General features: G+C 39.8%; 1 protein-coding gene across 5 annotated transcripts in view; it reads right to left on the bottom strand.

The window, feature by feature from the left end:
* Positions 1-7,635, bottom strand: part of MAP3K7CL (MAP3K7 C-terminal like) — a 35,105-nt gene extending 27,470 nt beyond the window's left edge. For 2 of the 5 annotated variants that reach the window (XM_048934168.1, XM_048934169.1), the window contains exon 1: positions 1,785-2,501. Coding sequence is in view for 3 of the 5 variants with exons in the window: in XM_048934166.1 (XP_048790123.1) it covers positions 1,957-1,969 (13 nt within the window). In the remaining 2 variants the exon portion in view is untranslated. Of the gene's footprint in view, positions 1-1,784; positions 2,502-7,333 lie in introns of those variants that run through there. The other 3 variants (XM_048934166.1, XM_048934167.1, XM_048934164.1) reach the window with 3 other exon arrangements.
* Positions 7,636-15,488: the final 7,853 nt, after the last annotated feature.

Genomic DNA, 15,488 nt, shown 5'->3' with positions numbered 1-15,488 from the left:
TCCAGAGTGCATTGTATTCATACCAACAACGTGGACAAATAATGAGAGTAGCTTTTAAATCACTGTAAAAACTCCAGGGTCAATGAGAAATCAAATTTTTCAGGAAAAAGCAACAACAACAACAACAATAATAATAATTGCTAAATGTTGTAATATCATTAAGAACATAGCATTTACCTAGTGAAAACATAAGCCAATTTCCTAAGCCAATAATCTTGCAGTTTTTCAGTGAAGTAGCAATTGTATTGCACTGAAATCCCAACAACCCATTCCAATTTACACTTAGTTATTTGGCAGTCTCAGAAAGTCAATAGAACAGAATAATATTACAGGATTACAATCTTCCTTGGTGATGCATGAGTGAATCAAATTCTTCCCTGGCATCACTGCATTGCAACCAGTGGAAGAATATTAAATTAGCATTTGGCCCATTAATTTCAGCCTTTATCTGCATTAGTATTTAGCTAACAGATGCAGTTACTCTGTGGCAACGTTACACAGTCATTCATTAGAATTAACCCTAATCAAAGAAATTGTAATTTAAAAGTCTTACTTTTTCTGAAAATAACAAATATTCTACTATCATTAAATAAATCTCATTTGGAGGTGAGAACTTCTTTTTCTGCTGACACATGAAAAGTATCAAGGATTATCCCTTATTCTCTCTTGCTATTCATCAAGGCACAAAAATTCAAACTGATATCTATTGGGCAGAGACAAACAAAGGTCAAATAACTGCCACAGTGTATGATTTTAGTCTCAGAGAAAGATCTCTAGAGTCAATTGAAATATTCTATTATGAAGAGCACTAACATTTACTTTCTCAACATTACTGATCTTTTTTTCTTCCTCCGGAAACACTTTATAAGAAATATTTGAGACATTTCATTCTCTTAAAAGACAACAGAACTGCTAATGCAAAATTGTTTGATTTTATTTCCCTCCTCTCCTCCCCAGTACAAGGTAAAGAGGAAAAACAAAGAGATTTTAAATGATAAGCACATCCTTGAAACAAGGCTATTCATCATTCTGTATCATTCCCCTGACATCTACTATCACGAGTGGTCTTCCACTTCACAATTCATATCATAGCCTAAGAAACTAAAATGATGCATTCTGCTGAAGGATTTAAATTTCTATAGCAATACTGTTTGGAATAATTACCAATTATTAATACCAACCAATTACATGGTCTGTGGTCTTTAGTATCTTTACACTAGATCTCTTAACTCTAGCTGTTTGAGGGCAAGAATCAATACCCTTTCAGTAAGTGATGGTGATTTCTATCATAACACAAAAGAAAGTTTTCATTTTATTCTAATTCACACACACACAAACAACAACAGCAACAACAAAACAGAAAAGAAATCACATCTTTGTACAGAGCAATTACTCTGCTATCCGGTTTCTTATATTACATTTATACCTTCAATCAGTTTTGTGCAGCATCCTCAAGCTCTTCATCACAACAAGCAATGAGAGTACAGAGAGAGGTGGAAGCATTCTGTGTGCAAGCAAGTTTTGATGCAGGAAACACACAGCCTGAAAGCCCCCATCCCACCCGCCTTCTCCACACATGATGAACGGTATCGCTGTAGACAGGGATGAATGTGAGTGGGCAACCTGGAATTTAATGTCCTTTAATGAGCAGCCCCCTAGCTCATGGCAATTGCCTATAGCGCTGGCTGCCCACGGTTCATAAAAAATCTGTAGCAGAACCCGGATAATCTAAGTGTTGTTACAGCGCTATCAGTTTAGTTCAGTTTTCACACCTGTTGCCTTACCTCACTTAGTGGAGTGTCTGCACTTGTGTAATCCAGGGCCAGCCACTGCCTTGGCTTGTCGTTGCCTTTATGGAGTAAAGCTTCAATAAAAGAAAAGGCTGCACCTGCTGCATAGCAACAAACTGACAAGGTCTGAGAAGCTGAGACAGCTGTCAGGGCAACATGCTGCTACCTGCACTTCCCATGGGCTTTGCGGTCCCAGAAGATCACCCTTTTCTGCTTTTCTTCACAATTCTGCTTTTCCTTCCTCTCCTTTCCAGTGGCGAGGGATTATGATGCTGTCATGCTTCAGGGAGGAAAAAATCCTTCTGTCACAGGCATTATTAAACAGCAAGCTGTGGCGAGACCAAGATTTTTAATTCATTAGTCCTGGCAAACCTAAAATACAAACAGACTTGCTTCATAGGACAGGAATGTTTTCAGCATGACCCAATCAGTGTCTGTGTCTATTCCAGCAAACTGGCAAAGATAGCATGACTCCAGTCAGCAAAAATGTCTGTGGCTCCAATCAGCTTGGGGTGACATTGCCAACTTGGACCGGCTGCAAGCGGACTATCAAATGATAGCAGCAACGATCAGAGCTAACAACAAGGGATGGGCTCGGTGTTTTGGGCTCGGTTCGCGCTGGCTGCGGTGAAGCGAGGCTCGGCTAATAGCAGGCGACAGCACTGCAGCTCCGCAGAGGCAGCGGCACATTTCAGAATGCGTGCGCCCTGAAAGCAGATGTATAAATAGATGAACTGATAATGACGGCGATAACTGAAGCTGACTAAATCAGAGACTTGACTGAACTCAGAGGATTTCCTAGTGTGATTTCTGGTAGCATTTCTCAGCTTTGAAACTGCAGGCAAGTAATTAAGAAAGAAATCTTGAACTATCACAAAAGAGAAAAACTCCTTCTGTTTAAATTTCTATCAGGCACGTGTACTGCCTACATAACGTTATTTGATTGATTGCTACCACTGTAATTAAAGAAATGGAAAACAATTACAAAATGAGTACACAATAATATTAAAAAAGGGGTTCTTTTTTTCTAAAGAAAAAAAAAAATCAAGTTATGTTTTGAAGGTATATTTAATTCTAAACTCCAGATGGAAAAGCTTTATCTAACCCAAGTGGAGGAACTGCTAGATTCTTCTGTTGGCTCAGCTGAGATATACAGAGGTTGCAGGACAAGTTGAAGTGTAAAGGCTCTCTGAAGTCAAATCTTCATCCTCAACCTCCCACCTCTCCTCAGTTTCTGGCTTCAGCCCAGGATTGCTGTAATCATTGCAGATCTCAGGAACTCAGCAGCTGCCCTCACAAGACCTTTTTCATCCTCTGAAATGACCAAACTACAGAGATATTCTATCCACATCGCCCTTCCGCCAGCAATGATCCAGAAGGGTATCAGAGAGCCATACCATTAGTTAGGTGTTTGGTGAGGCAATCTTCTGAACTGAACTGTGATTTTAGAGCAAGCATTAGGCCCAAATAGTCAGTCAAAAGCAGAAATGCATCTCTGACTATGCTCACCCTTTTCTCTTGATGTATTTCTGAAAACAAAAACAAAACAAAACAAAAAAAATGATGGTGCTTTCCTCTATGTCTCCTTTGGAAGAGGAAGGAAAGAGATTTGTCTCCAATCATAATCACTACTTCTAACAACTTTCTACGGATCAATAGCATCAGCAGCTAATACTGATCTCCAGCTCTAGGACCAGCTATTGGGAAAGTATTTGGAAATACAGAAAACCCTTGCTTCACTGACGTTACTAAAAATACTTTTTTTTTTCTGTTTCTACAGAAACAAGGTTTAACTGAAATCAGTCTGGGGCTCCTCAGTACAAGAGGCCCTGGAGCGTGCCCAGAGAAGGGCAACAGAGCTGTGAGGGATCTGGAGCACAAATCTGATGGGGAGCTGCTGAGGGAGCTGGGGTTGTTCAGTCTGGAGAAGAGGAGGCTCAGGGGAGACCTCATAGCTCTCTACAGCCACTTGAAAGGAGACTGTGGTGAGGTGGGGGTCGTCCTTTTCTCCTAGGTGACAGCAATAGGATGAGAGGGAATGGCCCCAAATTGCTCCAGGAGAGGTTCAGTTTGGGTATTAGGAAGACTTTCTTTTCAGCGAGAGCAGTGAGGCAGTGGCACAGGGAGGTGGTGCAGTCACCCTCCCTGGAGGTGTTCAGGAGCCGTGTGGATGTGGCACTGAGGGACGTGGGCATGGTGAGGGTGGGCTGGTGGCTGGACTGGGGGATCTTAGAGGTCTTTTCCAACCTTAATGATTGGAAACATAGGAATGGTCCTATGTAATCTCTTCTGCCTTTATGTGGACAGATGACATTTAGATGGTACAGGTGGCTTCATTACATGTCATTACGATAAAGCCTAAAAAAGGCTCTCCACATAAAATTATGACATGCAAGATCTTCAGTAATCATAACAGCAAGGGTCTTGGTCAAAAAATATGGCTGAATAGTTCAGGAGTGGCTTTTCCAGAAAGCTCTGACACTCCACATTTCCAGACTGACACTTCAGTTGTACTCTGTTCAAACAGCATATGTGTTTGAAAACTGAGTTCATAATCATGTCTGGAATCCATTGTATACATATTTTTAAATGTCAGTGTTTCTAGTTAAACCTTGTGTTGTTATCCATGGTTTACAATGGAAGACAGAAACACCTGTGCTGCACTGAACGTGCACACATTTGGGTTCTTCTCCAGAAGACTATTAATCATGAGCTAAGATATCAAAATTGTACAAACAGCCAAGATTTACATTCATTTAAATATCAGTTCGATGCTTTACACAATCCTTGGTCATCTGGAATTACTAGTTAATGTAAAGGCAGCGTATTTTAAGAATCCCAGAACATCGTGGCATTCTACATATAGGACATTAAATCTGAAATATCAAGTTGAATGATTTGGCTGGAATGATTTCAGCCTAGAGAAGAGAAGGCTGCGGGGTGACCTCATTGCAGCCTATCAATACCTGAAGGGAACCTACACCCAGGAGGGGAGTAAACTCTTCAAAAGGGCTGACAATAGCAGGACTAGGGGAAATGGATCCAAGTTGAAGGAGGGAAGATTTAGGTTGGATGTTAGGGGGAAGTTCTTTACTAGGAGAGTGGTTAGGCCCTGGAACGGGCTGCCCAGGGAGGTTGTGGATGCCCCGTCCTTGGACGTGTTTAAGGCCAGGTTGGACGGGGTCCTGGGCAACCTGATCTGAATGTGTATGTTTGGTGGCCCTGCTAGGCAGGGGGGTTGGAACTACATGATCCTTGGGGTCCCTTCCAACCCGGGTGATTCTGTGATTCTGTGATTCTGTGATTCTGTGACTGTAATCATTTTGTCACATATTTACTACTGAGGTAATACAAGAAATAACAATATATACTTAAATAGCATATTTTTATAAGTTTTTTTTCTTTTAAATTACTTCACAGCAATAAACTGGAGAAGAAATCCATTTTAAACAATGGGTAAATTGAAGTTCTGGGTGCTTCAATGTGATTTGCTGAAACTAGTAGTTGAAGGCATTGTAAATCTGGGAAGGAGATACATCCCACTTCTCCTATTCTGTAGTCTGATAGAAATCTATGTATCTAAGAAAGCTATTCACCCCTTTATTGCAACACAAAGAATACTTCTTCCTAACAGTTTGCATATACTCCTCATTGTCATATTTGTGAAAATTACAGGATGCCTATAACTCCATTATTTATTTCATTTCATTTCATTTCATTTCATTTCATTTCATTTCATTTCACTTTGTGCAGGGCTGTGCCCTGTTTCATTTCCACAATACTCTTAGACATCAGATGCCTGGTACCCAAACATGTTAATGCTTTATCACACTGCAAAGCTGGTGATAAGCAAGAAGAAGATATCATCAAAAACATCTTAAAGAGACATACACTAAATTAGGAACACTGAAAGTCATTGATGCTCAGTAGCAGAGACATGCAAATCTGTAACAATTTTAGAATGAAGTATAAGTTATTCTACGGATGTTAAAAAAAAAAAAGCCAATATCTGCTATCTAATAAAACACCTGTTGCCTTCTCTTTTTTAGCTTTGCTACTCTCAATTCATCTCGGCTTCCTAGTATAAGTAGTATTTTAGTAGCATATGATCTCATTCGTGCTAAAATGGTGTTTCACAGATTGTCAGTCACTATTTAAAAATACACTTTAAATATTCCATCATATGGAAGATGTCCCAAGGAGAAATGAAGAAAAAAATATACATATATCCTTTGCTTAAAATTGCTCCTACAGCAAAATCTTCATTTTACAAATTCCTCTGAGCATGAAAAGAATGAGTTTTGAATATTTCTGATTTTGCTGCACATTATTGCTGTAGCAAAAAAACTGTTATAAGAAACCTCTGCAGGAGCCATTTGGTCCTCTTTACTTAGATTGAGGCTGACCAGGTCAAAGCTGCTCCTTGCCAAGGAGAATTGACTTTAAAAACATAAAAACTGGTGGGTAACACTTTTAGTTCCACATTATGTGTAGAATTAAGGAAAACAACAAAAACAACAAAACCCAAAACACCTTGATTGCAAAGCCATTTGCCAGACATTAAAAGCTTGATTGTACATTCCATTTTGCCTGTCATGGTAATTGAAAAAATGCCTTCACATCACCCAGAACAACACCATTTCTTTATTGACTCAATCTCTTCTACAAGGATAACCATTTCAAATCAGCATGAAATGAGTAGAGAAATAAGTAGAGAAGTGGGTTTTTGTTTGATTTTGTTTTTTATTTTTGGAATAAAAAAGAATAAAAATAAAAATAATAAAATTATTAATAAATAAAAATAAAATAAAATAAAAATAAAAAAAATAAAATTAAAAAAAAAAAAAAGAATAAAAAGAGGAATTTTAAAAATTGGCTTAGTCAAGGTAATACAGAATGACAGGAGCTGACTCAACATTTTTTTCACCTGCCTTGTGATCATCTGGAAATAACTGCAACTTGAATCATTTGAAAGTCTGACTATTGAAAAGCTCCAGCAATCTGTAGACAAAAACTGTGGGAAGCTAATGATGCTGACAGGAAGAAAACATAAACCTCTGAGACAGGAAGCTGCCAAAGGTCCTCGAATATTTATTGGATGAAGAGTAAGATGAAAGCTGAAGTTAGAAATATTACTGGAAAAGGATCGCTGTTGTCAGAAATTAACAGGTGCAAACATACACTCACATCAGCACAGAGATGCAAATAACCTTCAGAAATTAAATACAGGAAGAATACAGCAGGTCATCTGAATAGGGAATGATGAAGAGGGATATGGATAGACAGTATGCAGCAAAGCACTGGGAGATTAATAGACAAATATTCGAAGCTGGCACTGGCTAGAAAGAAACATTAGCACTCTTCTGAAAGCACTAAAACACAAATACATCAAGTTTATTTACTGATTGTGTCGCTAAACCATAATAAACTGTCTTAGGACAAAAGGACAGCTCTCTTACAGTCATGTAAAAGTTGTCATTCCACTTCAATTGGACCTTTCTTGTCCTAAGGAAATGCTTAATTCATTTTGCTAAAGAGCTTACCTGGAGGAAATGCTGCAGAACATTACAGACTTATTCGATGATGGCTGAGGTCATCATGCTCCCATGGATACAGCCACAAGACTTTCAAACCAATACACTTTTTTATCAAACTTTGTTGCTGTCAGGTAGAAATCAGCCTCCAAAAGAACCTGTGACAGAATCCCGAGCAGCAGCCAATACTCTGTGCCAATGGTTTTAGCAGTTTAACTAAAATATAGAGGACTTTTAACAGTATTTGCAGTAATGACTCTCAAACATACTGAACAGCTTTGAAAACCGTTATTTCTAGATAACAGAGAATAAGTACTGATTTTGGTAGTCTCTTATTTACACTTACGTCAGATTATGGATAGAATGTACATACCTGCTCTTCAATGCTGCCCGTTAGAGGACACATTCAAGAAATTCATCCATCTCCCGTCAAAGAGCCTTTGGAGACAGTACAAAGAGAATGCATCAGGACAATATAATGTTGTGCCATTTGAAACCTATTAACAATTTTGATTCTGACTGTTCACCATTACGGTATATTAACATGTCAAATTCCTTAATCACTTCTAGGAAATGCCTCTGCTTCAGTGATGTTTGTCAAACAAAGCGAAAGATTTCCCATACCGCTTTTGTGTAAGTCCTCTATTGACATCCCAGTTTTAACTTTGTGATTTTCTTCACATAGTCATCCACACTAATCTGAGAATAAAAAGAAATCTACAAACTAAACATGTACCCTTCTTTTTGTTTTAATTCTTTTTCCTTTTTATGTACTCCTTTTTGTTTAGTTCTGTTGTCAGTACCAGCTGATTGTCTTAACTCCATGGACTGTACCCAGGCTGCCACAGCTCCTGCTTGAGATCTCTCGATCCCGATACTCTTGTGAGAGCAACAAGAATGCCACCTTATCAGGGAGGCAGCACAGAATACTGCTCTCCAGATAATCTGAATTAAGGGATCCTCATAAAAATGTTGAATAATCTCATCTTTCAAGATGCAGAAACTCTATGTTTGAAGTCTGATGATACTTTGAATTCCAACAGATGTGTGCAGTTAGGTTGTAACATCTGGTAGCCATCTATTTCAGATGAAACATTGAAATGTTGTGATATTTAAGACTGAAGTCTCAAGTATTCTCCAACGGCATCAAAAGAAAAGCTGAAAGGTAGGTGGGGTAGCACATATTTGGGGACAAATTGCACATTCCAGGTTCAGATCAGTTCAGTTCAGATCATCACCCTGCTTGCCTTTTGACTATTGTCTTTAAACACAGCATAGAACTAAAGAAGTTGTTATTTGAATAATTAAAATGAAAATTACTCCTGTCTATTCACTCAATTCCTATACTTCTATAGTCATAATAAAATGTCACCCATTTAAAATTAACAAAACCAGCTATCAGTACAGCCCACGCTCCTTGAAATGTTAATTCCAATACCAGCAGCACTAAACAGTTTGTATTACCAATGATTTTCTATGAGTCTGTGCAATGTCATGCTAAGGATTCACTCTAATGAATTTCAGGGAGAAATACCAGAAGTGTGTATCTGGAATTCTTTAACACAGACACCTAGACATAAAGCATAAGGATTTATTTTTATTAGTTTTAAAGTAAAAATACCATGGATGACACCCTTAGAAATAGATACTCAGTGTTTTTTTATTTTAGTTTGGTCTGTGATCCCAGTATGTAAAATCAGTTATTAGCTCTCAGCTTCATAATCTCGTATGAGTCTCACCAGAACACCACCTTTTGTTTTGTAGTTCTTCCATACCTGCCAGTGGTAACAGAGAGTCAAGACGAACTACCACAGAGGATGGAGGCATAATGAAGTACCTCAGTAGGTGTTGGAGTTCAAGCTTTCAAACTGAAGGCTTGAAAGGCAGACATCAGACCGCCTAAGAGAACAAAAGCTGTTACACTTATTTCTTCAAAACCATCATAAATAGAATCATATGTTGCTGAATGACTGCTTTGGGTTTTTCATCTTCTCTATAGATTTCTCTCTGAATCCTATTCCACGGTGATTTTTCTGAGTTCATGCACAAAGCAAGTCTAATTGTCAAATGTCTTCTTTTATTTCTGAAGCACGTGAAGTTCAAACAAAGCAAAAAATTTAGCAGTATGGTTCAGAGTTCTGTAGACTCTGCCCCCCGACATTTCCTTCTGTGAAAGTGCTGTCTTCTGGGCCAGCCTATCCAAAACCTCTGTAAGTGATCAAGCAAGCAATTATTCTGTCAGAGTTGCAGGAAATGTTAGGAACACAGATGACTTCCATGTATATATGTGGCATGTTGATGTTCAAAGTGGTGGCATGGCTTGTTGCCACACAGTGTTCTACTTCAGGCACTGGTTTAATGTCTTCTGATTTTGTTGCCAGCTGGCTGAGAAGAAGGACTTCTGCTAATGGACCAGAATAACCAGTGTGAAGTTATATTTTTGGACCATTTTCACCCAAGGGAATGACTACCAGAAAATTTGCTGTGAATCTCACATGGGGCATTTCTGGGCTTCACAGTATAAAAAGGTTATTGAAAGAATCCAAAGGAAGGCAACAAAGCTGGTAATAGCACTGGAAGGGATGGTCTGTGAGGAGAGGACGCTTGTACTGTCAAGTCTTGTCTGGAAGAGGTCAAGCAGGTCTCATTGCTCCTCGCATCTTCCTGAGCAGAGGAAATGGAGAGGACGGCATTGATCTCTTCTCACTGGAAATCAATGACTGGATGCATGGCAAAGCTGTGCTGGGGAGGCTCAGGCTGATATTTGGAAAAACTTTTTTGCTGTGAGTGTGGTCACACACTGAAATAGGCTTCCTAGAGGGGTAGTTGAAGCCCCATGGCCGTCAGTGTTCAAGAGGTATTTGGATAAAATCTCCAGTAAAATGCTCTAACTTTTGGTTACCCCTAAACCGGTCAGGCAGTTGGCCTAGATGGCCTTTTAAACGTCCCTTCCAAGGGAACTATTCTTTTCTGTTCTATTCTGTTCCATTCTGTTCTTTTGCTGCATGCATATTACAACACTGGTACATTCACAATTATCTGTTTCGAAGTTGTTATTAAAAAATGTTTGCTGCTTATTTTTTACATTTAAACCATGTCTTGCTGCTTAAATGATACTTAGTGTATGGGAACTGCTGAATTATGACTCAAATCTCTGATTGATCACCTGAGGCAAGCAATGAGTGAACCATGGGAGCACAGATGAAGGCAATTCACCTGTGCTGCCAGAAGTGGTGGAGCCTGGCTGCACCTCTCCTACACTCATTTAAGAGCTGGCTACTGAGGGGAAGGACCTCTTCTGCAGATCCCTCATCTGGAGTTTTGCAGTAAATCTGGGATGTGGGTAAGTGTTCTTTTTATTCTCTTTTTGTTATTGTAATCTGCTTTGCCAAACTCTCTTGTTAATTCCATAATCGTGATGTCTTTATATTCATTGAGTATACATTTAGGCAATTGTCCATTTACAGTATTTATATAACTATATAAATATTACTTTTTCCCTACTGTGTAACTTAAATGCCAATAGTATATTTTTCATCTTAACAGGTTTTAAGTGGTAGGTGATCTGATTGCCATTCGGAGGCAGGATCACAGTTTGGGGATTTAACTAATATACTGGAATCAAATCTTGTGATATGGTCCCAAATTTTGGCATGGACACATCTAGGGCCTTTGGCATGACACTAAAGCATGATTTCCTTCTTTATCCAATGTGGTATTATATCTCCTACTTTGCAGAAGTGTATAGCATTTAGTTATTAACATTTCTTTAAATATTTAAGGGATTGTGTGAGGAAGACTATGTATCACTTGGCAAGATGTGGTATTTAGCTACACCTAGGAAAGCTTATGTGAGACAGAAAGGGCTGCAAAGGTGTCCTTTGAACTCTTCTGGTTCACAACCAAATACAGAGTCAGGCCAATTGCCTGGCTGCTGGCAGATACATGGGGCTGAAAGAGAAGCCAGGAAATAATGGGATACATAGAAGTTCCCTAGGTCATGCTGGTGGGTCACAATCTGTGCTGGCAGCAGGATAAAGAGAGCTCTCCAGTCTCTGGGCCTGATGCCTCATCTCTGGAACTGTTCAAGTCTAGGTAGGATGGGGTTTTGAGTAACCTGACCTAGTGGAAGAGACCTCTGCACATGTCAGGGGTGTTGGAACTGTATGAACTTTAAGGTCTCTTCCAAGTCAAACCATTCTATGATTTAGAAGCAGCTGGGCCAGGAGACTCTCACTGACCTAAGTTCGGGAGACTTCATGGGTTTCTCAACAGGTGTATTCTGAAGATATACAATTACAAAACCTAAGATTAATCCCCAAATACAAACAGAGGTAATACAAGAAAAAAAATCTTCAGTTTCTTGGACAAGGTCTTTAAGATTATTTGGGTAGAGAAATGAGGTATTAAAAAACTGAAAAAAGAAAACACTCTTTTTTTTTTTTTTTTTTTCTAAACATTTATTATTGCTTTAGACTAACCCTTAGAAAATTCTAGATTGGTCCTCTGAGTCAAGGCAGGACACAGTGCAGAAAGGTCTTAGACCTCATTGGCCCAAGTGCCAACCAGCCTAAGGTCTTGAGCTCACAATCCCACTACTTAGCTATATTTGCTTTATTTAGCATCAGCAGAGTGAAAGAAATGCAGATCAGATGTGATAGTAGCTTGTTTCTAGGAGTCTGCAAACAGTTGTGATTTCTTTTATTCTTCATGACTTCAACTGAGTGCTATTTCTGCAGAAGTCTTTAGCTATCCAATCCTCAGCCCACCATCCTGTTCCAGTATTTCCTATCTTTTGAAAGTACAGCCTAAAATGACTTTCCCCCACTCCTCAGTTTGATGTTCTCCAAGTTTCCACATCCCATACATGCTGATAAATTCTTCCCACCTCCAGCAAGAGCAGCCAAACATAATAGCAGCTGGTTTGTATTTCCCAGATACTGTGCAATGCACTGGAAAAAAAACTCTCAAATCACCATTTCAAGAACTAAAGAGAGGTGACTCCCCAGACCTTAACTGATGCCTGGATTTGGCTTTCTCGTGGAAAACAGAACATAACATCTAAATCTGCTGTTTTTACCCAAATAATCTTTCTTATGCTATCAAAACCAGAAAGAGCTCAATGATTTTTGCTTTCCCTCATAAAGCAGATGTCCTTGGATTGTGTTTTGGTATGTAGTGTGTCTGTGACTCATCACTATTTTATACCTGAATAGTACCTGCAACATAAAATAGTTCAAACAGCATCACTTCCATTCTGATACTATCAGCCTTTCCAATCTCGTTTGATTAGAAAAACTTCTGATCTCTTGCCACGTATACAGAGAGAATCAAACATTATGGATCCTTAGCTCAGTGAGGGACTGTGAATGCTATTTTAAAATAAGTCAACATTTTCAAAGAATTCCACCCCATGCGAAGATGATTCCTCTCTAAAATCCCCATAAGTGGGGACTTCAGGAGTGACCAGTTAATTGGATTAGCTATAGCAGAAAGCTTGTATATTGAGTTAAAAATACACTGATGGTAAACAAGTCTCTTTCCTGTCTTGGTTGTACCAGCAAGTGAGATAAGCCTGGGATGCATGTAGCATTTAACTCAGGAGCTGTGCACCAATGACCTAAGAAGTACTCATAGCTGATTAGAGCACTCCTTCTCTTTTTGTGACAGGTGAGATAATCCCAGTCTGGAAAAAGACTGTGCAATTTACTGCTGCTGTTACCAAGAGAATAATGCTCATCTTGAATGCTCAGTCCTATGTGGTTCACGCTTCTGTGTGTCCTGCATAAGTGTGATTCTCTGCAAACTAGGTTTGATCCTCAGGTTTTCATCAACGTGATGCTCACATTTGATCACTGGACAAACATCACCACTGATTGACAAACACAATTTTACTCACCATCTCAGCAAACACTTTTATGTCCCTTATTTTTCCAATTTGTCAGGTTCCCACTGTGGAATAAGTAAATAGAATCTAAGCCCTTTAACATTCTGCCCTTTTTATGAACTTCGCAAGATCTTGTTAAATTTTACCATCCCAGAATTTGACAAACATATGCCGACAGATAAGTTGGGGATTTCCAAGTGTACAGTAATAGATTTGGGCTGTCAAAAGGGCAGCCAACTGCCAATAGCCAACCCTGTGACCTTTGGATGGTCCTCTAGCATGGTGATGTCTGCACAGAATATAAATGAATAGCTAAAAAAAGATCAAGGCCAAGTCAAAGTCATGATTAGACACTGAGTCCCAAATACCTCCCAATTATAACAGAGTATTTTAGTTCAATATAGATTAATGTATACATGTATATGTTCATAATAATGTAGGTATATATACATGTATATTCCAGAATCAGTAGTATACTGGTTTATAAAAAATGTAGCAACATAAACTTAACGGAATATATTGGAGCAAGAGAGCAGTTCCAGAAATAATAGAAGATAGCATAAGGCAACATTGCCACAGAGAGACTGTTGAGTGGTTCCCTTCTTCCCTACTTAAGAGCAAAAACAAACACTGAGTAAATATAACACGCAAAAAAAAAAAAAAAAAGATGCCTAGACTGAAGTGAAATGGACAGCTGAAGTGCTGAATAATAATAATATTTAAACCAGAAGCTGCTTAAGTAACTGGATTTAAATAAAACTGGAGTGCCATGCAATGGTCCAAAAATTGAGAGCCCGTAGAGCTTCTTAGGGATCTGAAAAGAGTTCCAGAGACCCCCACATGGAGCTGCATAGTGTCTACGCAGAGCTGCCTAGTGACCCCATCACAGTTAAATTATGACCTCTCAGAGCTCCATAGTGTTGCCCTAGACCTCTATAGAAATCCCATAGAGCTACATGGTGACATCAAAATAGTACCATTATGACCCCATGGAAGTCCAAAGTAATCCCTGAACTCTTCCATTGTGTCCCCATCACAGTTCCCTTGTGACCCCATAGAGCTTCCTAGGAACCTCAGAACAGCTCGAAAGACACCCCATGGAGATGAAAAAAGACCACATAGAGCTGCATATTGACCCCATAATAATTCCCCGGTGACGCTGTAGAGCTTCTTAGGGACCTGAGAACAGTTCCATAGAGACACCATAGAGTTCCATGGTGACGACAGAACAGTTCCATTATGACCCCATGCAGGCCCACTGTAATACCTGACCTGTTCCTCTGTATCTCCATAATAGTTCCGTTGTGACACCATACAGCTTCTTGGGGACTTCAGAACAGTTCAACAGACAACCCCTGGAGATCCATAGTGACCCCATAAAGCTGACTAGTGACCCTTAACACTTCCCTTGAGAGCCCATAGAGCTTCTTAGGGACCTCAGAACAGTTCCATAGACACCCCATGGAGATCCATAGTGACCCCGTAGAGTTGCCTAGTGACCCCATCATAGCTCCCTTGTGACCCCACAGAGCTCCGTATGTTCCACATAGCAGATCGATTATGACCTCCAAGAGCTCCATAGTTACCCCCAAGCAGTTCCATTATGACCCCATGCAGCTCCTTAGTGATCCCATAAATGTTCCTTAGTGACCCCATCACAGTTCCCTTATGACCATAAGAGTTCCATAGTGACGCCATAGAGCTGCATAGTGACACAATAGAGCTCCACAGTGACCCCATAACAGTTCCACAGTGACCCCATGGAGCTCCGTAGGTTCCACATAATAGATGTATTATGACCCCATAAAGCTCCATAGTGACCCCATCCAAGTTCCATTGTTACCCCTTAACAGCTTCTTTATGACCATATAGAGCTCCATCGTGACCTCACAGAGCTCCGTGGTGACCCCATTAATCTTCTATTCTTACCCCAGAACAGCTCCATTATGACCATAAGAGCTCCATAGTGACGCCACAGAGCTCCATGGTGGCCCCATAACAGTTCCATTCTGACCCCATGGAACTTTATGTGGACCCCCTTGCAGCTCCAATATGACCCCACAGAGCTCCATAGTGACCCCATGAGAGCTCCATTGTGACACCCTACAGCTGCACAGTGACCCCAAAACAGTTCCATCCTGACCCCACTGAGCTTCTTAGTCCCCTAAGTATAATTCTTTGGAGACTCCATGGAGGTCCAAAGTGGCCCTATTACAGGAACAGTAGGACCACATAGCAGCTCCATGCTGACCCCGTCGAGCTCCATAGTGGCCCATA

This window comes from Lagopus muta, chromosome 1, assembly GCF_023343835.1.
Source record: "Lagopus muta isolate bLagMut1 chromosome 1, bLagMut1 primary, whole genome shotgun sequence".
NCBI classification, from domain to species: domain Eukaryota; kingdom Metazoa; phylum Chordata; class Aves; order Galliformes; family Phasianidae; genus Lagopus; species Lagopus muta.
The sequence above is the reverse complement of the archived record's forward strand: the minus strand, read 5'-3'. Positions and strand labels throughout refer to the sequence as shown.